The sequence below is a fragment of the Nymphaea colorata genome, chromosome 12 (genome assembly GCF_008831285.2).
Source record: "Nymphaea colorata isolate Beijing-Zhang1983 chromosome 12, ASM883128v2, whole genome shotgun sequence".
Taxonomy (NCBI): domain Eukaryota; kingdom Viridiplantae; phylum Streptophyta; class Magnoliopsida; order Nymphaeales; family Nymphaeaceae; genus Nymphaea; species Nymphaea colorata.
This window is the reverse complement of record NC_045149.1, coordinates 4,120,615-4,148,285: the sequence shown is the minus strand read 5'-3', so window position 1 is coordinate 4,148,285 and position 27,671 is coordinate 4,120,615. Positions and strand designations below refer to the sequence as shown.

The following is a 27,671-nucleotide window of genomic DNA, read 5'->3' as shown; positions in this document are numbered from 1 at the left end:
CATTCTGATAATGTGATTTTGAATCTATTTATTTATAGCATTGCTTAAACTCGTCAATACATATACAGCTAGTGTCGAGTTGCACAGGGAATCCGTTTATTATTTTTATTTAAATTAAGGGTAGTTACTAAGACCAGGTAAAATTATGTCAAGAGAGATTGTGCACCTTGAGTACGCATTATGATTGCTCAAGGGTCTTCCCTGAGTGAATGGAGCGGTTGTTGACAATTTTCTTTTTTTGTTTTTCGATAGTGATCAGAAAGGAAATAAAGTTTTGAAACTTGTGAGAGCAAAGTAAATCCATACACTCATTTTGCTAATTGTACTCAACAAAATTCAATATCACAAAGTAGTAGGACCCAATTGGAAGAGAAGAGCTCTCTAGAAATATGCAGAGACCACCTACTAAATAGGCCCTTTTTTTTCAATTGTAAAGATGTAAAATTATGAAATAGTTCATATAGAATTATTTCTTCTTCTATCACAAAAGTAGAATTGAACTTTTTACTTTTACGGTTTTAATGAGTTCCTAATGGGTATGAAACAGAGCAAAAGAAAAAACATACACAGAAAGGGCGAAAAAGGTTAGTCTAAGTTGTTATTTTTATGCTTTCCAATATAATGTTGCAAGAATAGTTGTCTCATCTAAAGTACTTTCATGTCAGTTCAGCACAATATATGACTATATATTGTATTTACTTACTTTGGATATAGACCCTCACAAGTGTCTTTCATGCTCTAGACCACGCCCTTGAGTGATGGATTCTCTTCTTCACTTGCCTCATTACCTTTACTTTTCTTTTCTTCCCTCAATTGGCAATAGTTGCAGGTGAAACGCTAGTTAATATTGCTTGTACACTATACAGCATAGACACCTATATATTCTCATATATCTTCTTTTGTCTACATTGGTACCCTTATTTAACTGTGGCCTAGACAAAAATCCTAACCCTTACACTTGCATCAATTGCTGCAGTTACAGAGTCAACCACGAGGTTGTAATTCTGACCCAAACCACCATGATTGGCATGGTCGACCAGCACATGTTCCTGCTTTTGGAGAAGAGAGATCTTGGGATGCAATTCGTGATAGCAGATAATATACACTCTACTAAAAAAAAAACATTTTCCTATATATTAAATTCATGGATATTAGAACGGAATTCTTTTCAGTCAAATCATCCACGTCAGCTGAATTCTCATTTCTCTTCATTCTTCGGCAGTGCAAGTTTTATAGGTCCTCTCTTTCTCCCTTCCCTCTCCCCTCTCTCTTTCTCTCTCAGAATCACTTACACAAAAGAGTTTGACTGAACAGAACCAATTTTATTATACGCTTAATGCTGAAATATTTCATTTATTATATTACGTGATGTTCTAATGAGGGAAAATGGAGTACCACATTTGAATCATCTGTACGTGTTCTCTCATATTTTCATTAAATATTGTAGATGAAACTTTGTTTAGGGATCATTAATGCAGCAGCCGTGTCCTACAGATGTTTCTTTTCTTCCAGATGTTAAGTAAATTTTGTGTTTATCAATAGGTGTGACCAACTCCTCCTATCAAGTCTTCAAGGAACATTTAGGACAATCATCTAGTGTTATAACGTGTTCTGCTATTGCTGGTCAGCATATGCATAGAACTAGTTCGACTAATTTTCATTTTGGAGTTGTGAGCAGGGCTATATTCCTGGAGTCTTTGACGACTTTAGTGGAAATGACTTGGGGGGAAATGTCATCAATTTAGGACTCTGAGAAACAACATGTATACTATGACCAGATGCTACCACTGTGTGTGTGTGTGAGAGAGAGAGGCTCCACATTGGTAAAGGAGGGGCATCTTAGGCTTTCTTTTTTTTTCAAGTCCTTTATTTGCCCAAGCTTTACCAACTAGAGAAGGGAACATTGACAGGCCAAGATGATGACAGTAGGTCAAGGCCACTGAGTTATGGGGACGCTGATACCTTTGCTTTAGCCCTCCCTTAATTTGCTAAGCAGAGCATGCTGCGAAAGTGTCCTAAAGAAGGTAAGCACCTCTTTATTCTATCTGTATTTGTTCTCTGAATCAAATTCCTTGTTCATAACATTTTTGTTGCAACTTATGATAGCCACTTTCTTTGTTTTTTAACAATCTGCAAGTATAACATAATGAATTAGACAACTGAAAATGCCCCTAGTGATGGAAAACAGAGAATGCCTAAAGCAGCGGAAGCATCAGCGATCCTTCAGCCATGACTCAGTAGCAGTAGTACCTATGACAAAATAGAAGAGAAAACGGAAGAAGCAAGAGAGAAATTGATTTTGGGGGTTTGCTTCTGAGAGACGCAGGTGGATAATCTAACGATCAACCATTAGATGAATAGAGGCTGGGTTTTATAGACAACCTCTCAGGATTTCCCCAATCCCAGCTACGGTTATGGCAAGGACATTATGGTAAGCATTAAAACAGAAACTTTAATATTGTGATTTATTTCCTGTTTTAATTTCATAACTGCGGAAACTCCTTTGCAGTTACAGAGACGAATGATAGGGCTCAGGGCCACTACCCAACATCTCATACTTGACCATGAGACTGCCAGTTTGCTTCCACTTTATGTGGGTTTTCTGTTTGTAAGTTACAAGGTTTTCCATAATTGGTTTGTCCATCGTAACTTGAATTTAGTTCAAGGTTTGTAGCAAGGTTTTCCATTCAAGGTTTTTCCATCGCAACCTCTCAAATATATCTCAGCCCCATATGGACTACATGCTTGGTAAACAAGTCTTTTGATTTTCCCTTGGTAAGGGGATATGCTACCATGTCATTGGTAGGCATGTATTCAAATGAGATTTCATTTTTCTCAATCATTTCATGAACATAATGGTATTTCACCATTATATGTTTACTTTTCGAGCTCACAGCTCCATTTTTCATAAGTGATATCACTGCATAATTATCACAATATAGTTGAACTGGTTCATGATCATGATCTAATTTCAAGTCTTAAAAGAACTGATTTATTTTAAAACAGGAAAGCTTATGTCTGGTCTTGTACAAAGCATTAGATACATTAAACCACCAACAGCATGTGCATAAGGAACATGCAATTTCTGTTGTTCTTCTCCAGGACAATCGCTTCTGCTTAGATTTGCTCCTTTTGTTATCGGAGTTCCAATTGGTTTGCAATCTTGCATGTGAAATTTCTTTAAGATATAATCAATATATCGTTCTTGGTTCAAACTCAGAATTCTCAAGTATCTATCTCGAGTGATCTTTATTCCTAATATGTAGGAAGCTTTACCCTTGTCCTTCATTTCGAAGTTCTCATTCAACCAAGTCTTTGTCTTGGATATCATACTGTTATCGTTTCCAGTCAACAGAATATCATCGACATATAAAGATAGGATACAGAAGAGACTCCCACTTTTCCAGACATATACACACTGGTCTAATTGATTTCCTATGTATCCAAGCTTTATAATTGCATTATGAAAAGCAAAATACTGCTGTCTTGGACACTGTTTCAATCCGTACAATGATTTATGTAGCTTGTACACTTTGTCTTCATTTTCTCTGACGATATATCCCTGCAGTTGAGTCATATCTATGGTTTCTTTCAGTTCACCGTTCAAGAACGCAGTTTTCACATCCATCTGATGAACATCCAGGTCATAGAATGCTGCGATAGCCAAAATTATTTTGATTGATGCAAACTTTTCTACTGGAGAATAAGCTTCTATGTAATCAATTCATTTCTTTTGGTAAAAACCTTTCGCCACCAGCCTTGCTTTAAACTTTTCAACAGTTTCGTCGGCTTTATATTTTTTCTTTAGTACTCATTTGCACCCAATGGGTCTTCTATCCTTAGGAAGATCTGCTAATTCCTAAACTTTATTATTTTCTATGGATTCAATTTCTTCATCCATAGCATTCACCCAATCTGATGATTCATGCAAGTTTATCGCATCGTCATATGTCAGATTGTTAGACATTTCGTCAATATCTGCTAAACAGCATAGCTCTTCTGCAAGATATACATAATAATCACTCAAATACGAAGGTGGAGCTCTAAGCCTTTTGCGACCTAACAAAGTCTGAGTTGATAAGGTGTTTGGATCAGTTGGTTCATTACCTAACTATTTCTCAGTCGGTTCATTACCAGATTGTTCCTCAAACAATTCATGCTCAGTTGGTTCATTGTCAAACTGATCCACAGTCGATTCATTACCAGACTGTTCTCCAGTCGGTTCATTGCCATACTGATCATTTGAATAAATCAGATCTTCCAGTAGATCATTATGATATTCCACTAGGTTATTTTCTTTGTTATTGAATTCTTCAAGGAACTCTACATCTCTACTTTCTATGAGCCCCATAGTAGAATGATATAATCTGTAGCCTTTGGATCCTTTCGAATATCCAATAAACACACATCTTACTGATCTGCTATCCAGTTTATCCATTTTTGGATCTAAAACTTTTACATGTGCTACAGATCCCCATCTCTTGAGATGTCTTAACTCTGGTTTCACACTAGTCCATCTCTCATAAGGAATGGTTGGGACTGCCTTGCAGGGCACTCGATTTATAGTATATGTGGCTGTTAACACAGCCTCTCTCCAAAAAACTTTGGGTAATTGTGCACCTACTAACATGGATCTAACCATGTTCAAGAGGGTTCTGTTACACCTCTCAGCGACACCATTCTGCCGGGGTGTCCTATGCATTGTTCTTTGTCTATTAATTCCAAGGTCTTTGCAGTGTTCGAGGAATTCATTTGATGTATATTCACCTCATCGATCAGACCTTATAACCTTTATATTTTTCTCAAGTTGTCTCTCGACTTCAGATTTATATTCCTTGAATTTTTCAAGTGCTTCTGACTTATATTTAATAAGATAAATATAACTAATTCTTGAGAAGTTCTTAATAAAAGTTATGAAGTATAACTTGCCACTATGTGTTTGAACTCTAAAAGGTCCACAAATATCGGTATGGATTATTTCCAGTAGATCAGTGACCCGAATTACTTCAGATAGAAAGGATTTTCTTGCCATCTTTCTATACAGACACGCCTCACATTTCGTGAAATCATTTACATTTATGTTAGGTATAATACCTTGTTGTGCTAGAGTCTTCATCTTATTTATGCTTACATGGCATAATCTTTTATGTCATAGATTTGTACTCACATTCATTGCACAATCAATATAAGCAGAACTGAAAGATTTATTCATTTCATTGAATTTGAACATACCATGTTCCTTGACATATTTTTCATTGAACATGGTCCTCCATGTTTTCACTCTGTAACTTTTCCTGGAACAAATCGAACTTTAAAACCTTTTCCAGTCAAAGCCGGGACTGACACCAAGTTCCTATGCATGGAGGGAACATACAAGACTTCAGTAAGAATGACGCATGTACCCCCAACATTCAGTCGATATGTCGCAACTCTCATTACATCACAGTATGAGTTGTTACCCATATAAACTTTTTGCATTCCTGGACTCAGGTTTTCCATACGAATCATGTCTTCTTTTGTTTTTGCAATGTGACATGTAGCTCCCGAATCAACCCACCAACCAGTTAGATCTCCATCTGCAAACACACACTCTAATACAACACAAATGACTTCTTCATTGTAGTCCTCAAGATATTTTTCTTTGTCTTTGTTGTTTTTCTTGTTCGAGAATTTTGTCCTGCAGTTCTTCTTGATGTGTCCAGTCTTCCCACATCTGTAGCATTTCACTACAGTTCCTTGAGTTCTTGGAGTTCCTGCAAAATTGCCTTTGAACTTGCCATCGCTTTTCTTTTTAAAATCATTAGACCTTATAGGCACAAGATTTGTTGGTTTTTCTTGAACATTCATAAGTTCTGCATCATTTCTCTTGGTCAAACGTTCTTACTGAATAGCTAATTGTATGGGGAGTTTCTCTAGAGTCAAAGTGTCAAACTGAAGGCTCAAAGCTGTGACAGCCATATCCCAAGAAGGTGGTAGACTATTCAGAATGGAGCATATTTGCATGTTATCAGATATTACATTTCTCACTACTGCTAGGTCCTTAGCCATGACCAACATTTTGTTAACATGGTCAACAACTCTATCTGATTCCTTCATTTTATACGAGGTATACTGTTCTAGCAATAATTGAACATGCATAGTAGTAGTGGTGTTGAATTTGGATGAAATACTATCTAACATATCATTTGTTGTTGGACAGTCTTCAAACACTCTGATCAGATCATCTACCATGAATGTTAACATGATGGTTTTGGCCATCAAGTCATCATTCTCAAAAGCCTCATATTCCTTCTTTTCCTCATCAGTAGGTTTGTCTCCTAAAGTGGGAAAGAGCTTGTTGATCACATAAATCAGTCTTTCTAAAGTTAGGGTCAACATGATCCTACGTTTCCATGCATGAAAATTATTTCTACTAAGTTTTTCAGTCTTGGCCAGTTCAGAGGCTCCCACTCTTGAAGTCATTTTTGGAAGAACCGTGGCTCTGATACCACTGATGGAAAACAGAGAATGCCTAAAGCAGCGGAAGCTTCAGCGATCCTTCAGCCACGACTCAGCAGCAGTAGCACCTATGACAAAATAGAAGAGAAAACGGAAGAAGGAAGAGAGAAATTGATTTTGGGGGTTTGCTTCTGAGAGACGCAGGTGGATAATCTAACGATCAACCATTAGATGAATAGAGGCTAGGTTTTATAGACCGCCTCTCAGGATTTCCCCAATCCCAGCTACGGTTATGGCAAGGAGATTATGGTAAGCATTAAAACAGAAACTTTAATATTGTGATTTATTTCATGTTTTAATTCTATAACTGTCTTTGCAGTTACAGAGACGAAGGATAGGGCTCAGGGCCACTACCCAATACCTAGACAAAACAAAATTTTTTTTGTCAGATACTGAAGCTGAAATATAGCACTAAAAGAGGAGCTTCAACATTATTTTAAGTGGTCTAACCCCTGTTATTTTCTGTGTGATTTAAGTGTATAACTGTGTCTAATTTGTCTTAGAAGTAGAGAATGTTTTTTATTTTGAAGAGAGCATAACAGTGAGTTTTTGCACACACACACACACACACACACACATATATATATATATATATATATATATATATATATATATATATTGACGACTCCAGCACTGAGGTCACATATATATAGTATATTTATCTAACTCTTAGAAATTGTGTCTTTTGTGTTGTGCAATGGACGCCTAAGCTTTGCCATTTCGCGCCCAATGTTCCAGCATTTTTTGGTAGATCCAAATGAGGTAAATTTTACTTGTATTTATTTTTAGCCTGTGTTTAGGCATAATCATTACGATGTTGTTATACTATTTGTTATTGCATAATGGACATGTAATCTGTCATCATATTTGCAACGGAAAGATTGCTGGCCAAAATAGAGACCCGTCATAAAAGCACTCTTGTATACTTTTCAGATCTCTGTGATGTTAAAATTATCTGACTGATCATGCAGGTTCGAAGTAGTAACAACAGCACAGCTGAAAGGCCTCTCATGATTCTCTGCAACTCTTAACTTCATTCAATAATCTTCTAATCAATTCTGTGTACTTGCCTCAGGGGGATGAGCTAAGGAAGCAGATTGGTCTTGCAGCTTATATAGCACGAGGCTCCAAAACTCAGCAGGTTGCTTACTCACTGACGGCATGTTTTTTCTGAAGAAAGTACGAACAGATCTGCAAAAGGTTGAATAAATAATATGGCGCCTCGATTTCCCTCCTACACAAGGTTGAGCATCGAGCTGTCCCCGGCTCCATAAGAAGTTGGCTCAGGCCGGGTTGCAGCCCATGCCCGCAACTCGGGCTCAGTTTGGCCGCTCACAACCCAGGCCTAAGTTCCGCTAGACCCGATTACAATGAAGTATAATGTAATAGAATATAATATATAATGAGAATTAGTTATAATATAAGGCAATATCATTGCTCCGGACACTATCGGAGAAAGGCTATAACAGTGATTTTGGCAATCACCAGTATAGGATATGTAGCAATGACAACGTCACCGCTATAGCTCAGTTCTTCCGGTGAAATTTGCTACCAATATACCTATAAAAGTGATTTTGACCACTACTGCCGAAGGTGTAATTATTCGTTGGTGCCACACCAGTGAATCTGGTAAAAAGCGTCACCAGCATAATGAGCTATATGGGTGAATAACATCACCACTGTAGGTCTGTAAGGCGCTGATTTGAGTGGTGTTGCTCTATTGCTGTAGAAGCAAAGGCAGAAGAAAATAAAAAAGGTGAAGAGAAGATTACAGTAAGAAAAATGCAACATCTGGAACTTGTAAAATAGAATTATACCAGTAAAAACCATACCGTTCAAATAAGCTATGAGTTGAGCAGCATGGTGCTCCTGCCTATAGTCATCACCATTTTTTAACAACCTGTACACGCAATTCCAGGGAAGAAGATATAAAATAATTTAAGGTCATTACCACGATAAGTGGAACAACAACATATGATTGTTTATCATATATATAATTAATTTCATGAGTGAAAGATATAAGAAGAAAAGACCAATACAATGTGAAAGAGCATAACAAAATATAAAGGACCCACATTTTTGTACATGCAGCAATTCTTGATACAGAATAAACTCAATAAAGAATATAAAATATATAACAATCTTAACTCAGAAGGGCATCAGATGATCTCCAAGAATATGTAGTTGGGCTTCAAAGCCTCCCATGTTAAGTTCACTTGATTATCATATTAAAAGGATTGCTAAACTAGCTAACATAGATATTTGAAAAATTAGACTGGAAAATTGCACAATGTAATTGTGTTCAATACAAGAGAAGCAAATAAACCGATAAGGGCTTACTAATAAGGGTTTGAGCAAAGGAAAAAAGGCTCATGTATTCGTATCAGTTTCCAACTTGCAACATTAAGTTTTAACACTATTCAAGCCAACTAGAAAGTCAAATGTTCAAGAACAATGGTAATCATGCCTATTTGTTACCTTTTGACACGAAATTGCAACATTTGATGATAGCTGTGGATCTTAAAAACCTCATCAATAAAACAGAAAACATGTACTGTGTTAGAAGAATATTAATTTGGAAATGAAGAACAATAAGGAAGAAAAAGAGAATGCATGCCCGATCACACCTTCTTCAATACCTTTTTTTAGGTATTACCAGTCATCAATGACATGAAAGTATGAGCAAAATATGGTAATAAATTGAAATAGAGAGATAATGAAGTAAAACTGACAGGCTGAGCAAAACATATGGCAATTCTTGATCTCCAACACCAAGACAACATGAAAGGAAAAAACCCCACCCATGCAATATATACACACACACACACACACACACACACACACACACATATATATATATACATATACATCATATAGATATACATACATACATACATACATATATATATATATATACATATACATGTACATATATATACATGCATACATACAAACATATATATATATGTATGTATGTATATATAATTTATGAATTTTTCAGTCTGTGATTGGATGGAGCTCAAGCTGGCTGGAGGATGTCAGCTATATATATATATATATATATATATATATATATATATATATATATATATATATATAGTTTGACACATTTATGTCAGCGTACAGAAAAACCAAAGCACATAAAACTAGTGTTCGTGATCACTAAATTATGGTATGAATAGTACCAAAATATGATCATTTACATCAGTTTACCGAAAAAAAAAAATCATATGATCATGTACACCTAGATATAAATTAAATAACCAAAAATGTTATTCATGTGTTCACTTGTAGAAGATCATTCATTATTCTGTCGTCCTTGTGTCTCCATGTTTTGCTTGATATGACCTAGCCTTTGCTATAGTATCTCATTTTGTATCTTTCTATATTGTTTGGCTTAGATCTATCAACATCACCAACATGTGCACGAAGACCATATGTATGAGCACACCCTATATAATTCTTTCAAAGCTGTGGACTAAGTACATAATTACAATTTTGCATTGCTTTGTGTGTGCTTTCCGGCTCTTGTGATGTTTGTTCTACAATTTTAGCCTATAAAAAAGAAAAAACTTGAATTAACATATATTCACCTATACAAAATAAATAAATATTAATAAATTATTCTTTCAATTATTGGGGCAATGCCTTCTGTCCCACTTGGAAATTACTTGCTTGTGTGGGTTTTTATCCAAACATCATACCGAAGCATATCAACCCTATCAGTACCATCAATACGCTGCATCATAAATGTTCCATTAATACAATATTAACAATCACATAATAAAATGAGTACACACATAAAAATTGAAATGATTTTCATATACTATAAACTTGTTCAGCAAAAAAACATGCCAAGCTCTTTGTCCCCAGAGTATGAAGCATTGTTTGTTGTGTACAGTAGCAACATTTGTAGAAATTTTGCCTACATATGACAAACTATAAATTGGTAATAAAAATGCAATTAATTTGTTGTTTTTATTGCATATAAGACTGACGTTTGACATAGCAATATCAAACTAGTCCATCAAAGACCTCCATTGATCTTTAGAAATGTCATTAAGGATAGCTTGCAAGCATGCTTCTTGAGTATCATAAATGTGACAAACATTCCCAAGTGTGATTCTCCAGTCAGTGCACTTCTTTTAACAGGTTTAATCACAAAGCATTTGACCACCTCTAAGAGATGCAAGTTCAAATTTGGTTTGCATCACGAAAATTATAGTTAAGCATTTACTTTAGTGTTAATGCAATATATCTTCATAAAAATGATATACATAGAATACGAGCACTCTTTTTTTGAAATAATCAGCTAAAAACAGGGGAAAAAAAAAACTCATGTTTTTACTGGTTTCTTTAGAACCTCCAAAATTAAGTTTAAACATTTTTACATGTTTTTTCCCCATTATTCTTGTCTGTTATAATCAGTGATTTAAAGTCTAAAAGTTAATTTAAATTATTTATCTTCAATTATTTCATTACTAAAACTTAATTTTTATCATTTTATCACTTCTGATTTGTATTTTCTTGTCAGCTTTTCATTTATTTCACTTTTTAGCATTTTTAGGATTTTATCTTGTCTAGAAAATTGCTGAACTTTTCCAAGAATTTCAGTGTCACTAAAAAATAGCCGAATAAATAGTTTTTTTTTTTTTGGGGTGGTGGGGGCGCTCTATGTTAATTGTCCAGAGAAAATTATTTAGTGTGCCTCACTCATTCCAATCCTAGATTGGATAAGATTGGCCTGCTGGCAGCTGAATTTCTCTCAATTACTCGATGTTTAGTTTGTTCGGGATGAGGATTGTCTGGGTTTGCTGGTTGATGATCCTTAATTTTGGCCTCTTGCATTTTATTCTTCGCCTGCATATTTGTTTAATTTTTTGTCTTAGGAGCCCTCTCTCCCTCATATTGGCATTGCAAAGTCTCGTTTTCAGTTTCATGTTGTACATCCTCATGGCTGATGCTGTCGCTGGCTTCCATCTCAACCACCTGCCAGCTGAAAAATAAATTTAGTGCCCCTACTCATACTCATGATGTAGCAATCAGGCTTCGACAAGTGAAAGGACGCCTTATAAGGCAAGCATAGGCCCCCGCATGATGTTGAATATTGTTCATTCCAAGATAGAAGTGATTAAGGCAACTTAACGGAGCAGAGAGTGCAAATGTGGCTAATCTTCCACTTATGATGCAAAAAATGAAAAGACAACAAGCACTGTAAAAGTTTGTAGGTGGCCGATGAGACAACAAGCACTCGGAGCTCCATAGTGGAGTACAAACAGCTTACCTTAGACAGAAAGAGAGAGAGAGATGCGTGATGCACGAGAACGAAAGTGGGGATTCAATTTTAGAAATGCAAGGATTAAAGGTGAAAAAGTTCGTAGTTTGTCTTGTTTGTTGTGTAAGTCAAAAGGACCTAGCTGCGCCCATAGGATTAATTTCATTGTTTAGCTTGTAGAGAGAGATGGGAGAGATGGGAGACCCACTAACCAGTCAAGATGCAGGGTTAGGGCGTGCGCACGCGCACAAAACCATTGCCTCCAAAGTTGCTCTTTTTAAATAAAAAGGATATCTTTATGATCAGAATGTGTTGGTTATGATCATAGTTTAGATCTACCTACTCACTTTATCTTGTATGTGCAATGAATTAGCTTTTCCTGATATGTATCATATCACTTGCATTGCATTCGTCTTGATCAAGAACCCTAAGAGCAAAAATTTGAACTATGTATTGTTACCACTGCAAATTAATACGAATGTTTTTGCCCGTCATATTAGTTCATTTCTTTATTAAATGTCAAAAATAATGTGAGAGTAGGAGCTATGGGAGTCAGTATATATTATTACTAAGAATGAGTTGTGTGCATCAGGATGGTGTATTCAACAACATATATGGGCAACAAAAAATGGTGAGAGTAAGGTATTTTTGAAATTTTTTCCAAAAGAAACGTCGTTTGGTTTTTTAACTTTCCCATTACCTTTTTTGTCCTTGCAAAAAAAAACATTATAATTTTTACTGACCAAGGACATTCTGGTCATTACACACTGTGTACATAATTGTATGTGCACCCAGGCGTGCATATAGGGGCAGAGGCAGGGAGGCCGGCAGGAGCCTTGGCCTCTCCCCCCACTCAGATTTTCAAAAATCTAACAATTTGTATGTAAAAATTTTAAGTTTAACCTATATAAAAATTTTGAAAAATTCTTCTTCTGTCAAAATGGTATAACAATGAACATCGGGATGACTCTAAGAAATATAGTCAGAATAATTTTGAATCTATTGTTCTAGCCTTGCAACTAAAAATTCTTGGCTCAGCCCTTGGTTGCATGTAACCGGCTTTCATTACCACTTCACGCTTAGTTTGGCTTGGATAGTAGGCACGGTTGGAAATGTCCTGGAAATCATGAGGACAAGGTAGGGGCATGCCCACCCACTTACGTTGGGTGGATTTCCCACCTTCTTCCTTAGTTGCTCTTCCAAGCTAATTTGTTATCAATCAGCATCTAAAAATGCGCTTTTCAGATCGCCCAATCTTAAAAAATGTATAGGATCCATCGAATTATATTTGATATTCAAAGCGATCGATCATAAATTAATTCTGGGGATTCAAAGGTCCCTCCAACATTTCTCACATAATAAACTAAAAGCATGCAGATGGTGACTCAAGCAGTAGTCGTCCACGTAAGCCTTTACTGGATATCGAGCTATCCCGGGTACTGCCTTTTGATGCCTTTCCTTGGCATGACTCACTTCTCTGCCACAAATTGCCCGGTAAACCTCAAGTGCCTACAGCAAAGCCACGAAGTTATTAAAGCGTGGTGCGCGTATTGTTTATAGCGGTTTTAAACGACAACACTTTTCTCCGGCTTTGTTAGGAAGATAAAATCCTAACATTAGAAAAAAAAGTAAAATAAATGAAAAAAATAACAAGAGAATGATAAAAATGATGTTTTAGAGATGATAAGAAGATGAATCAGTTAACTTAAGTTCTAAGCTTCAAAGAAAATAAATATAGCAAAAATATAATGAGGAAAATAAAATGTAAAACTTTAATTGCAAAAACTAACATTTTTATCGGGTCCTTTTCTCAAAAGACGAGTTTTTGTGACTATGAATTGTAATTGTTCTTTCAGTGGGGCCACATTTCCGGCCTCTCTTGAAGAGAAGCCTTTGGGTCTAAAGCAGCTAGCTCGCGGAACACTATAAAAGGGACCAGGGGATTCATGAGCAGCACCATCAAAAGCCGCCTGATGCAGCAGAACACCAGAAATCTGCTGCAACTTGGAATCGAGGTGGACCAGCCGTAGAGTCTTCGAAGGCATTTTGATTGGTTAAGCAAAAGGGGCTGCTGATCATCAGTAACTTCATTGACAGAACTCTCGGCGTCAATAGTAACGATATTATTGAGAGAGAGACAGATAAGGGGGAGACATGGGGATGATGAAGAAGTTCAAGGCACACCTGTTGATGGTGGTGACGCAGACGGGCTTCTCTTTCCTCTACTTTATTACTCAGGCAGCTTTCGGCAAGGGGTTGAATCCTTTTGTCTACGTCACCTACAGGCTTCTTGCCGCCGGTTTGTCTATGCTGCCGTTTGCCTATTTCCTGGAGAGGTAGTAATGCGCCTCCATGGACTAATTTTAATAAGGCCTTCAATATGTTGAATTATGTCATATTGTAATCATACTCATGGTTTGATGCCATTACCTGTTCTGTTTCACAGGAAAGTGCAGCCCAAGTTAACAATTTTACTGTTTTTAGAGATCTTTGTCCTCTCTCTTCTTGGGTAAAGCAAGTCCATTTGTGAGACTAATTTTGCTTTAATATCTTCTCTCTTTCATGGTCTTTCATTTTGGTCCTTAAATTGTTTCTCATGATGTGACAGGGGGGGTTTAACCTTGAATTTGTACTTCGCAAGTCTCCAATACACTTCTCCAACTTTTGTAGCTTCCATGATCAACACTATTGCTTCCATCACCTTTGTAGTTGCGGTTGTGATTGGGTAAGAAGAAAAAATTTTGTTTGATTTCTGAAGTCTTCATGAAACCAATTAATTCTCTGAACAGCATGCATCCTTCTCTTTCTTGAGCAACGGCACTGTTCTTCTAGCCTTTTCAAACAATAGTTATCGCAGTTCACACCCTTCCTCATTAATACGTTGATGACAATATATATATATATATATATATATATATATATATATATATATATATATATATATATATATATATATATATATATATATATATATATATATAGTGTTGTGTGTGTGTAGGCATGCACATGGTCAATATAAAGCCTAGGAAAACTGCATTAATGCAATAATTCCACAACTCTTTATACATAGAGGAGCTGAAATCTAGCATGTCATCTTGAGTTTGTTCAGTTACCGCCGCCCAATGCAACGCATCCAATATGAATTAAAATATGTTAGAGGATTCAAATATGTACGTATAAACCTCAAGTTGGTAGGAACTTTAAATTCATAATTGCATGAACTTTTATTGTGAAAATAATGAAAATGTTTGTTCTTACTCGGGTTGCATGTTTTAAAGAATGGAGAAACTGGACGTAAAAAGCAAAAGAGGGACAGCGAAGGTGGTGGGCACGATAGTGTCGTTAGGTGGAGCACTGATAATGTCCATGTACAAAGGTCTTGACTTCAAGAGGCCCTGGGGAGCTTTGATTTCTATCCATGGTGGCACCGTCCATGAGGACTGGGTGAAGGGCTCTATCCTCTGCATCACAAGCTGCTTCACTTGGGCCATGTGGTATGTCATGCAGGTATCAGATCCACAACTCATCTGTCTTCAATACAATCTCCACAACTGTTAGTGTACGTATATCACAGTTACTGGTTTCATGTTACCCAAATTTGCTTTCCATTGGAGACTCTCTGATCTCCCTCTCTCTCTCCCCATCTCTAACAAGCGGGCACAGGCTCAAACATCAACAAGTTAGTACTTACTCTTAGTTCGTCACTCAGCTTGGCTTCTCTGTTTTGCATGGGGACACACTAGGCCAGCACGCTAAAGCGATATCCTGCACAGATCTCATTGACCACATGGATGTCCTTCATTGGAGCAGCTCAGTCTGCTGTCTTCACGGCTTTCGTGGAGCGCAAACCGGAGACTTGGGCCATCCATTTTGACGTCGACTTCTGGAGCATCGTTTACTCTGTGAGCCTTCATGATTGTTACACAATATCCATTTATCTACTTTTAATTACTTTTAGCATCTGATCTTCATAACAATAGACATTAGCATCACTATCTTTTTAATTACTCTATTGAGAGACTGCCGTTTCTGTGCTGACAAAAATGTTCAACTGCAGGGGGCCATAGGTTCAGGCCTGCTGGTTTACACGCAGCTCTGGTGTTCCGAGCAGAAGGGTCCAGTCTTCGTGACAATGTTCAATCCTCTCTGCACCATCTTGGTGGCGTTGATAGCGTATGCAGTTGTAGGCCAGGACCTATATGCTGGAAGGTACAGTAAGCCTTCAAAATCTTACGCATGACCAAGTTCATGAACTACCAACTAGATCTTCCAAATTAAAAAATGTCTGCAAGTTTAATTTCCAATCATTCGATCTTTGCGGGCCACAGAATTCCATATAGTTCTTTCTGATGACCAAATTAAAAAAATCATATCTATATGGCCAGATTTCTGCTTACAAGTTTGCAAGATTTTTAACTGTTCTACTGGTCTCTTCATGAATAACGCCTGCACCCCATCGCCTAATTGTGGTGACTAAAATGCATGTACCATGTCAAATAATCATTGTTTCGTTCTTAGTGCCAACCTCAAACATAGCTTTTGGGCAAGTTATAAAAAATTGTTGGCAGAAAACATTTCCAACGAAAAAATTAGGAGTATTCTTTTTTGAAAACTTGCGGTTCCAAGTCACGACTTTATCTCTCTCCCATTAAGCTGTATCCATGTATAACTAAAACAGTGCCGTAGGTAGAACCAGCGGTATCTAATATTTTTTATTTATTTAAAGTTATAAACTATTTATAACTTTTGCAACATCCCATCTGTCGGTCGGTATCCTCCCTCCTTTTCAACTATCGCGTTAAGCTGCCTTAACAAATGTGCAATTTTGATAAATGTCATATCTATTTCAGTATATACCAATAAATCGTGAGTTCTGTCAAATCTGACTTATTATCAGAATTAACGATTAACGGTGGGTTAATTTTCTGTTCAGTGTCTTGGGGGCGGTCGTTGTCATCGTTGGTCTTTATATGGTACTCTGGGGGAAGGAAAAGGATCAAGTGGTGGACGCTAAAAATGGTGATGAGCTGCTACCTCAGCTCGGCAACAAGGTGTTGGCAGCAGACGTGAAGTTCCAAAACCAAAGCCACCAGTAGGAACAGGAGATGAAGAACACTAATGGATGGGCGGAGATGTAGAATTTTATGCACGTCCGATTTTACAAAATAAGTGCTGAAACCTTGTTCCTTGACAATGGATGCTTTTCCTTTTTCATTTTCTTTCTGCCACCCACCGCCTGAGACGGTTCGACGGTGTGAGAGGGGATTTACTTTAATCCAGCAACTTGTTTGGTACTCTATTGATTTCTTATTGACATATTCCTGCATGTTCTTTTATTCACTTATTTGTTTATGTTAGTCTTGCATTGGGATTATTGGTTTATGTTAATTTTGGATTTATCCCTTTCTAGTCACGGTTCTCAAGCCTCAAGGTAATGGTAACAAGAACAGTTCCTTTTCCATAGTGTCTCCATTTGGCTTTTAGTGACTAAAATAAGCAATATGGCTATTGGCCTCCCCACATTACAGAGTTAGTTCTGTGCACAGGCCTGTGATGCAGCCACGTGGTATTGAAAGCTTTGGGATTTCATAATGGAATCATATACATGTGGGGCTCAAAAATTATGCTTCAATATTTTCATCAATTCAAGAAAGAATGTATTGGGATAACTCAAAAGGTGTCTGAAGACAGCCGATTAGTGTGTTCATAGACTAGGTTCTTATACAACAATCACATGGAAGACAGCCGATTAGTGTGTGAAACATCTTTGTTGTTATGTTGTAACCAAAACCAATCAATGGCTCAATGTGAGTGCCATAGAAAACTCAAACGGTGTCTGAAGCACAAGAAGGTAACCTTACTTGTGGTAACCTTACTTGTGCTCATGAGCAGGAAAGTGTAAAGGAAAGCAACCAACAAGTGATCGCGCACAATATCACACAGTAAAACCTTACGGTTGCATGTTCTCAAAAAATGGTAGGGGCGATTGTATGCCGGATTGAGGCCAACCAAATGTAGACAGCCAATTAGTGTGTGAAACATCTTTGTTGTTATGTTGTAACCAAAACCAATCAATGGCTCAATGTGAGTGCCATAGAAAACTCAAACGGTGTCTGTAGCACAAGAAGGTAACCTTACTTGTGCTCATGAGCAGGAAAGTGTAAAGGAAAGCAACCAACAAGTGATTGCTCACAATTTCACACAGTAAAACCTTACGGTTGCATGTTCTGAAAAAATGGTAGGGGCGATTGTATGCCGGATTGAGGTCAATCAAATGTGATTGTATGATTGATCGTGCTATCTTGTGTGCACTCCTCAAGCCGGCATATGAAGAGACTCCAATTGGGCACTCAAATATGGAGCAAATGGTGGAAGGTCTTATACCTTGAGCTGTCACTACACCAAATGTGTTCTGTGAGGATACTTCTTGAGAGGATGCACATGTCAAAAATGGACAGCACATATATCGAACCATAACCCTATCCACACTTAAAAAGTCTAACTTGTTCTCTTATACATTAATTTCTTCCCTTTCAAGACTCAAGAGGACCGGGAGCAGTCCTAGCTTGATCTCTATTTAATTGCTCTTAAAAAGTAATGGCGGCGGGATCTAGAGGAGGAAGGGGCAGCAACTTTGAGATGCTGGTGAGGAGGAGAAAGGAGGTGAACCCTAAGAGGTCGTTTGATTGTTGTTCATTGAGATAGGACAAACAGAACGTCGTGTCCATCACACTATTGTCATATCTTTATAAACAATGATGTTCCTTTTCTACCGTTTGATGATTTGAGAAACAAAACACTACGTTCCTCTTGTCTGACTTTGTGCCACTTATGTCTGTTCTGTCCGTCCTATTCGGTGTTTGTTTTGTTCTGTCTGTTTTGTTGTGTCTTTTATGGTCATTTTTGGATGACTGCATGTAAGATCCTCTCTCTCTCTCTCTCTCTCTCTCTCTCTCTCTCTCTCTCTCTCTCTCTCTCTCTCTCTCTCTCTGCCTGTACGCAAATCCTGTTTTCGATAAACAAAACAAGCAACAAGAAGTCTATATTATATAGCTCAGTCCACGATACATCATCATTACGGCAACATCTAGCATAGCCTACTATTACTACATTTTTCAAAATGTCTACCAACTATATCGTTCCAACACATTTGGCCAAAACCATATCCACAAGTGCTTTTTGTTTTTCAATGTGGACATCACATGGAGATTTTGTTGCGCTGCCCATTTCTCCAATCTGGTAACATGATATTTTATCTTCTGCCGAAGCAGATGGAGTGCAAGCAACGAGAACACCATAGATCACTCAACAAAGAACTGAAATAAAAAAAAAAAGGAAAAAGGAAACGCTTAATAAGAACTTATCTCCTATATTCTAAACATGCTAGACAAAGACACCATGTTTATTTCTTTGTTGTTTTTTTTTCTTCCCCTTCACATGATGGCACAACTGCTGGTGTTATCATCACTGAACAAATAGGTATCACACTCTCTTGTCGGTGATTGTGGCTGGTAGTTGTAGTAGGAAGTGGTAGCAAGTGGGGTGAGAGGAGGCCTCCTTTACTTCATCTGCATGTATCTCTCATTCAGCATCTAGTTGTGGTTCTGGTTCGGCCTGTTGTTGATGTTGCTCATCATGGTCATTGGACGTTGTTGGTAAGCAGCATTACTGAAGCCATATCCACCTAAATGAGCTCCACCACCTCCTCCTCCATAATATCTTGCAACTCCCATGGGATACCCACATCCTTGAATGCCATTATGGCTCTGAATTCCCAACGTATAAGTAAATAACAACTTATACATTGATTATACACAAAGGCAGCTTAAGCAACAAACTGAAATCTTTGGAGCTCTGTTTAATGACAGTGAGAATCAACATCATAGAACAAGCACTATGGGGAAAATCAACAGACAAAACAGAGAAAGCCAAGTGTGTGGAGTGGCCAGAAATCAGAGAATCATACTCTTACTTCAACTTATCAAAATTTTCCTGAGTATTTCTCCATAATACTTTGCTAGTAGACTTGGCATTTTTAGCTTGTCCAAACATCTCCTAATACGAAAGGATAACTTTCTATTGCAGAGAATTACAGAAATGGTCGGAGTGGTTTTGTCTCTTGATCCAAAACCAATTGAGGTGTGTTCTCTTGGCATCACATGAAGAGCAAGTTTGCAAATTTGTGCATCCCTTTTTAACAAAATAAAATAAATAAATATGTTATGTGCGCTTCTTATGTCATCAACCATTCCACATGCAGGGTAACTGGAATGGAGCAGGATGCCACACAAACTACAGGTGAGGCTCTACATTTTGTGACATGTTAAATTACCAAAGTTGTAATACATTTTTACGTTACGGTGATTTTCAATCTAACAAACTACTCCTTAATATTTAAGTAGCGAGATTAGCTAATCACTCGTCAGCTCCAATTCAATATAAAGTAGTGTCCAAACTATAATAAATTAACAATTCTTGAATTGTTCCATTCCAGCATGTTGTATCACACAAGTCATCTTCTTCTAACGCAATTCATTTCTAGTATAGGTAAGAGGCTGATTGTTTCTAAGAAAAAAAAAAAAAAGCATTTCTGAAGCTCACTAACCTCAAATTCTTCAAATTTGGTTATCAGCACAAAGAGTATGAGGGAAGAAGGAGGTTACGAGGTGATCAAAAAGGCAATTCTCAGTCTATCACTACGCCAGTAGTGCATATGGCGAAGGCAATGAGAGACGTCCAAAGGAAAGCATGAAACTGCTAGCGTCGACGCGTTTTCATGGGTAAGTTCAGGTTCTTTCCTCTTTTAACATTTTCTCCATAAACATCTCATAGCTAGAAAAATATTTTATTCCTTTCAATAGCTTCCAATAGATGGATGTGCTTAGGAAGATAGAAAGGGGAGAGGAGATTAGGGAGTGCACGTACCTTGCAGAAACAGAAGTTTCTGAAGCAGTGTCTTCAGCAGCAATGGAAGTCACAGCGACCCCCTCTGCAGCACCTTCTGACGCAGCCATGCAAGATCGTTGTCGACAGAAGGACTAAGCGGTGGGTGAGCACCCACGATGAAGAAGTGAGCAGCCTTGATGGGCAAGAAAACCATTTCTGGAATCGCTGAGAACTATTATCCATTTTCTCTAATTTTCCCCAAGTGTTTTTCTGGGGGAGGCTCGGAAGAGATAAGGGAGCGAGACGGGGGCAAGGGGGAAGAAGAGAGAAGGGGGAGAGATGGGGTGAAGGGGAGACATAGAGGAGAGAAGGGGGAGAGACAGAGGAGAAGGAGCTCGATGCTAGGGCAGCTCATGAGCTATGGTGTCCTTGCTACGCTGTTCTGAGGGCTGGGAACAGTGTAAAACAGAAGTAGAGGGCGTTTGATAACAAAAATGGTTAAATAGGACACGCGTGTTCTGTTTTGCGTGTCCTGACCGTCAAATGACCCTAAGAGGACAATTGTTAGATAAAGCCAAGGTCGATGCAGGGTAAAGTGATTTATTGTCTCTGCAAGAATGGACAGCTTAAGCATCCACACTTTGTGGAGGTTCCTATCCCTTTCATTGAGGGGTTGTACCTCAGAGGTGATGTTTTCCTACAGCCTTCCTTCCTTCTTCTTGTTTCTTCTGATTTATGTGTTTTCTCTTTAGTTTTTCTTGCTTCCATTCCTTCTTGCTTCTTGAAATTGTTCTCTATGGTTCTAGTTCTTGCGGACGTGCAAGATGTCTCAAACTTCCTCAATGGAAAAGGAATCAATCACTTCTATATATATACTCTTGGTCATTTAAGAGTTATGGATCCTCCATTTCCCCTTGTTTTTGACTTCAAGCTTCTGTTTATTTCTTGGTCTTACTATTGTTGCTGATGTTATTGTGTCTCAATCTCAACTTTAGCTCATAGTTTTGTGGTAATGCAATATCATAGTTTTGTTTGCCCAATATTTATATAATCTATGTGAAAAGGGAACTTTTGCGCTATCCTGAGAAGTCCACGGGCATGTGGTGGTAGGAGAACACTGACGCTGGAATGAAAAATAAAAAAAAAAACAATAAAGTGACAGGAAAAAGAAGAAAAAAATAAATAAAAAAACGTACACTTGATGTGGACGAATGTAATAATGAGATACCTTGAAAAATGAATTAACTTTCAGAAAGAGAAAGAGAAAAAATATTGCTTTGATCTTTGATTCTTTCAGAAAGAGAAAAAAATATTTATCAGTTTTATTTGACTATAATATCTTTTCTAGGTTTTATGGGGAAAAATGTTCTAGTGGTAAGATTCATTACATTATTTTATATGACTTGCTGATAGCGGTCTCCACCAAGGATAGATCACATAATTTTCTTATGCATGTCCCTTTTGATCATTTCATTTTATAGCAAAACCTTCATAGTTGTTCGACCACTAATCTTCTGTGTTTGGTTACTACGCTGCTAGAATTACAAGTCCTCTTGAGTTTTCGTTACTATTTATGCTTCATTATTGGGTCTTTAAGATATATAGGACTTGATTGCTGCTTTGAACACAAGCAAGATTAGTATCTCTCGTCATAATAAATGCTTATTAATTAGAAAGCTGAATTATGTCATTTATACTAGGATCTCATTCAATAGCTGTTCTAATACTGCAGCTATGTATAACAAGATTGTAAACCAGTAGGTGAAGATGATGCACCATTAGGACAACCCATGTGGTTGATGTAAATCCATCTGAAAATTGCTTTGTCCTAGCTATTTGAAAATGATGACAAGCTAAAATACTAGTATAGAAATGCTAGCTTATTTTTTGTCAAGACTATTTGAATAGGTAATGCAATGCAAATGGTCAACCAAATTTTGTATGGCATCCAAGAAGTTCTGCTCTAATTAAAACACTGAAACAGATCTCAATGATTTATGGTCTGGTGTCTTTGGTTTGTCCATGGGAACCACCTTCTTCAGGATGGATCAAGGTAAATGATAGTTTCTAACAGTCATTGATGGGCCTGCATGTTATCTTTAGAATTCGGAAGAGGCATTATGATTCATGATTTTGAAGCAGTGAATGAATTGGTGCCCGAAGACCCAATCAGGCTTCTGGTTGAGTAGTTGCTTTTGTATGATTCTTTTTTGTATGGGTGCCTTGTTGGTGCTGTGCTGTTTTAAACTGGCTTTAGATATCCATTTCTTGCAATGAACTTTAATTCTTTTTTTTCAATTCGTATGTAGTGAATCCAAATATTAGATATTTAATTTAGAGGGACCAATCAGCCTTGTGAAATATGAACCTTACTTTGACTATACATAATTTGTTTTTATAGTGAATAGGGTCTATCAATTTATGCATCACCCTACAAACCTGCATTCGGAAGTTGTCAAGTATATTGTTCACTATGTCAAGGGGACTATTGACTATAGCATTTTCATAATTCCTTCTACTAGTTTATGCCATTTTCTTCTATTCTGATTGGATAAGCAATCTTGATGACAGAGCATTAAGTAGTGCCTACACAACTTATTTCAAGACCAACATTTTTTCTTAGAGCTCTCGCAGTCAATTTATTGTGGCCCAGACAATTTCATGGCCAAATGCAAAGCCTTCATTGAGTGTTTTTGGACTTACGCTACTCTATTTTCTTATTTGGGAATTTGGATTCATTCTTTCCTTACCTCACCTTTCCTGGTGAGATAATCACAGAGCCACATACATGGTAGCAAACCCAATTACGCACACACTTTGTGAGAGAAAAAATTACTGCTTATCAGCCAATTATTGTTATGTACTAACTAAACTATAAAAGGCTGATATTCTCACTAAACTATTAGTTCTTAACAAGTCTGTGGAACTACAAGTGAAGCTGAATGTTCTTCTTAACAAATATCATGCAGTTGGATCGTGACATGAATGTTCCAAAAGGACAACTACTACACCTTATCAGGAAGGCAATGATATTTATGGTGACGATAATGACAAAAGCAATGTGTTATCCTCTACCAAGAAAGGTGATAATGGTGATTTATTTTATTGTATGTGTGAGCACTTTTCTCGACATTTCACATGCCTGTAGAGGACTTTCCCGCATTCAACCAGTGTCGGGCATGCCCGTGTTGGGACTACCGCACTGGGAGGTTGGGGGTGCCGGAGAAGCGATGACCCTAACTGCCCTGTCATAAGTGCCGGCAAAAGTCCCTACCCAGTTTACCATGCCAGTAGCCACCTGTTGCTGCTGCTACTACTGATTCAATGTCTTCACGAGGGTACCAATGAAGGAAAGCCTTTCTCCTGAACATAAAAGTGAACCAATCACTCGCCCTTCTGAACAGTTCCTGAATTGAAGTCAAATTGCTAATGAAGGTGGATGCCATAGACAAACCCTATCGTGGAATATCACACACAGTCGACTTCACATTGTTTGCGATCCCATTTCACAAAGTATAGTAAGTTCTTGTTTTGCACATTGATCATCTGTTGGTCAATCTCTTCTGTGCTCACTTTTCCCTTAAGCATGGCAGTGGCGGTAAGATAGTAGGCATGATGAGGATCAGCTGCACACATCATGTTTTTGGCATCCCACATGTGTTGTGTGAGCTCAACGACTATGAAGTGCCCTATACTACTGTGAGCCTCTTGAGGTAACCGAACCAAAAAATAAAATAAAATGACAGGGGATTCAGTAAGAAAATAAAATGTCAAGCAAGACATTAAATGTATAAATAGTTATATCTAGTGAGACAAGGTAAACGATTAAAAATCAACGAAATACTTCTGAAATGATAAACAAAAACTCGTAAGTGCAAGTTAATGTACAGGTACCCACTCAAAATTCACTCACTGATCAACATATAGATGTGTTCCTCATGGATGGTTTGATCAGAATCAAACCTTGAGTTGCAAGGACCTGACATGTGTAGAAGATGTTATAGTCGACGTGCTTTTCGTGAAAATGTTTTACGATACAAAACATAAATTTGCATTCACACAAAATGAAAAGTGCAATCAGAATGTCTGTAGGAAGAAATCAACTATGTAATATCGATATGGATAAATTTAATTAGGACACCCTAAAACATAATAATATCCTAAAGGTGATCATGCATATGCTTTTTCTTGGACCAAGCAAGGCATCAACACATTATCAAATGCTGAACTAGAAATATTAACATCGAAAAAGAAATTTGAAATTCATAGTCCACATCCAATTCATTTATGATCCCAAACATAACCAAGATGTAACTCTGATACCCAAAAAAAATAGCCCTCTGAGGAGCCAAAGCCATCCATGAGAAAGAACGAGTAGCCTTCAAAGGCATATGCTTTGAAACTTGAGAGACCAAGTTGAATATGCCAAATCCTTGTTTATATCCTTCAAATCATCCATGTTGAGAAAACAAAAAGGAATCACAAAGTCAAAAGATATTGACAGCCACACCGGCATTGCATTCATGTATCGTGTACCATGCATTAGGCATCATACATGTTTGCATTCAAACAGTACATATAAATAACCAGCTTTGTCCTTAAAAAGTTGGAAAGTAAAAAATTTTAGAAAATAACACCCTACATATTGTGTACATGTGTCTCAACTAGAGGAGTATTGTACAAAAAGGGATCCAAGTAACAAACATAGTAACGAAAAATGCATTTTGTTCAAAAGAACTTGAAATAACGCAATTTTTTCATTTTATTACCTTTTTTAATGTAAAACTGATTGCTTTCATTTTCTATTTTTATTTGTTGAAATGTACTTATTTTTTTATGTTAGTGTTATTATTTTCTCACTTGATTTTTTCCTAATTTTTAGTTTTTTAATTTTTAAAAAATTTGCCATATTTTCTCCTTTTTTTAAGTTTGTTGTATGATACCCAAGAAAATACTCATTGTTTAAAACTTGAGAAATTTTTTTGTGGCTATGGTAATAAATGCCTAAAGGTTCACATGTTTCTTGGGAGGAACCACTTTAATTGTACCTTTCAAAACCAATTCAAGTTCTGACAATCACTATTCTTACCTCACATCCATACCAACCTGGTCAGTCTAAACAAAATAACTCCCATTTAACGAAGGTTATTCAATTTTTGTCCCGTTCTGGATGAATACACAGAAAATTACCATTAAACTTGCACCAAACCAACCTGCTTTCTCCAAATGATCAGCTGCTTTCTGCTCCAAAATATCTGGAAATAGACCAATCTGCAATGCATGTGAAAGGGGTCAAAATTTGAGCGTATAACCATCTTATGAAAATATAAGCTATGTGCACACCTTTTCAACAGATATGCATCAACATTTCCAGTCTACGTCTTAGCAAAATCACACATCTTATGAACTGTTATACCAGACTCAGCTGAAATATTGAAAAGCTGAGAAACATATCAGCCTTTTTTAATATCACTTTGCTTTTTCTGCAAAAAAAAATCAAAATGAGTTATAGGGACAGAGCTATGACATTGAAAATGTTGCTGCATGGGGAACTTCTCCTTACTGCGCTTACAAGAGTAAAAAGACGCATTGTTCCATAACCAACAAAATGTTGTTCTGTCCAGGATCTGAGAATTGCAAGGTTCGACAAAATTGATCACATGGCACTCCACAACTCATTAGAAAGCTTACAACGCCCTATGCAACTAGTTGTTTCAGGTTAGAGAGTTCTTTAATCTGCACATCCCACACAAAATTGAGTTAGTAAACCATTAATTAAAAGAATGGTTAGTATCAATGAGGTGGGTGGTTCTTATTACTATACATCCCAAAATGTGAACAATTATTTTAACCTTGCACATACTTCTATCAGGGGTGGAATCAAGGGGGATGGCAGGGGCCTTAGAACCCTTCAAAAAAAATTGATTACATGTAAAGTTTACAAAACTTTATTTATCCTATATCAAATTTTAAAAAATTATATTTCTGCCCCTGTTAGAATTTTGAAACTATAATTCAGATTCCCTCATGAAAAAATTTTAACTCCACCCCTGCTTCTTAACATCTAGGCTTGCTTTTAGCAGATGCTTCACATTTGCACTGTTAACAGAGGTGCCCAATCACATTGTTTCTCTCAAATAGAAAAAAGGTAGGAAACAAGGAGCTCAGACATTCTTGTGCCTTTTAAAAGTGAAGTGGGTTTTGTCTTTATCCCAATAATTGAAGTTCTTCCTCTTTTAAAGCAGCACCATTCCTCTTAACCTCTTTTGCTACCATCCCGGACTCTCAATCTTGAGCCTGTGTTATAAAGGACGAATGAAGGAGGGAACGAAGGTGATTAGGGGAAGTTTTATAGGGGGATAGGGTTTCAGGGTGGAGCGTTCATGTCGATGGCAGCATAGGGAGGGAAAAGGAGGAAATTGAAAAAAAAAAAAAATACTGGTCGGGTTTCATTTCAAACATACCTATAGCTAGCAGGAACAAATGTTGGACATTGTTAAAAATTGGCAATTGCTGGACACTCCATACTACACACATAGATACAAGGTGCCGATAAAAGGTAGGGTTGGTCTAGTGTTTTTTATATTGTGCCTTCTTTGCTTAATGAGGTTATTCTTAATCTATAATGGAAGGCTTATGTAAGGAATCCTTAGGGAACCAATCATGTTATGTTGAGATCTATTACTTGACATGCCAATAAATTTTTTTTTTGAATGATTGTTAAGGTATCAGATGAAGTTGGAATTTAAACAAAATAGAGCACTTAGAACTATAAAACACACTATATAGAGATAGATGAATTCTTACAAAGATAGTAGTCCTTCAATAAGGACAAACTAAGCTTGTATAAGACGCCTGTATCAAAAACTTCTTTAATCTTTGGAATCGCAAGTCCAAAAGTACCCATCGATACTTGATAAGATAAATAAAGAAGAGTGAACCTGGATATTTCTAACACGTATACTGTGGTAAATGCCACTTTATACTTTCTATATGTAAAAGACATTTTCAT

At 37.1% G+C, this 27,671-nt stretch overlaps 1 protein-coding gene across 1 annotated transcript; it reads left to right on the top strand.

Annotated features, from left to right (window-relative positions):
* Positions 1-13,736: 13,736 nt before the first annotated feature.
* On the top strand, positions 13,737-17,099 carry LOC116265457 (WAT1-related protein At2g39510-like). Its single transcript, XM_031646051.2, has 7 exons — positions 13,737-14,109; positions 14,220-14,282; positions 14,382-14,498; positions 15,052-15,280; positions 15,517-15,675; positions 15,831-15,982; positions 16,707-17,099. The coding sequence occupies exons 1-7, from the start codon at positions 13,928-13,930 to the stop codon at positions 16,867-16,869; spliced, it is 1,065 nt and encodes a 354-aa protein (XP_031501911.1). The 5' UTR covers positions 13,737-13,927; the 3' UTR covers positions 16,870-17,099.
* The last annotated feature ends 10,572 nt before the right edge of the window (positions 17,100-27,671 follow it).

What these genes read in the sequence shown, in the direction of transcription:
- LOC116265457 (XM_031646051.2), top strand. Translation starts at nt 13,928, where the DNA reads ATGGGGATGATGAAGAAGTTCAAGGCACACCTGTTGATGGTGGTGACG. An exon ending in TTTGCCTATTTCCTGGAGAG is followed by an intron (nt 14,110 to 14,219) that starts GTAGTAATGCGC and finishes TCTGTTTCACAG; the next exon opens with GAAAGTGCAGCCCAAGTTAA. An exon ending in TCTGGAGCATCGTTTACTCT is followed by an intron (nt 15,676 to 15,830) that starts GTGAGCCTTCAT and finishes GTTCAACTGCAG; the next exon opens with GGGGCCATAGGTTCAGGCCT.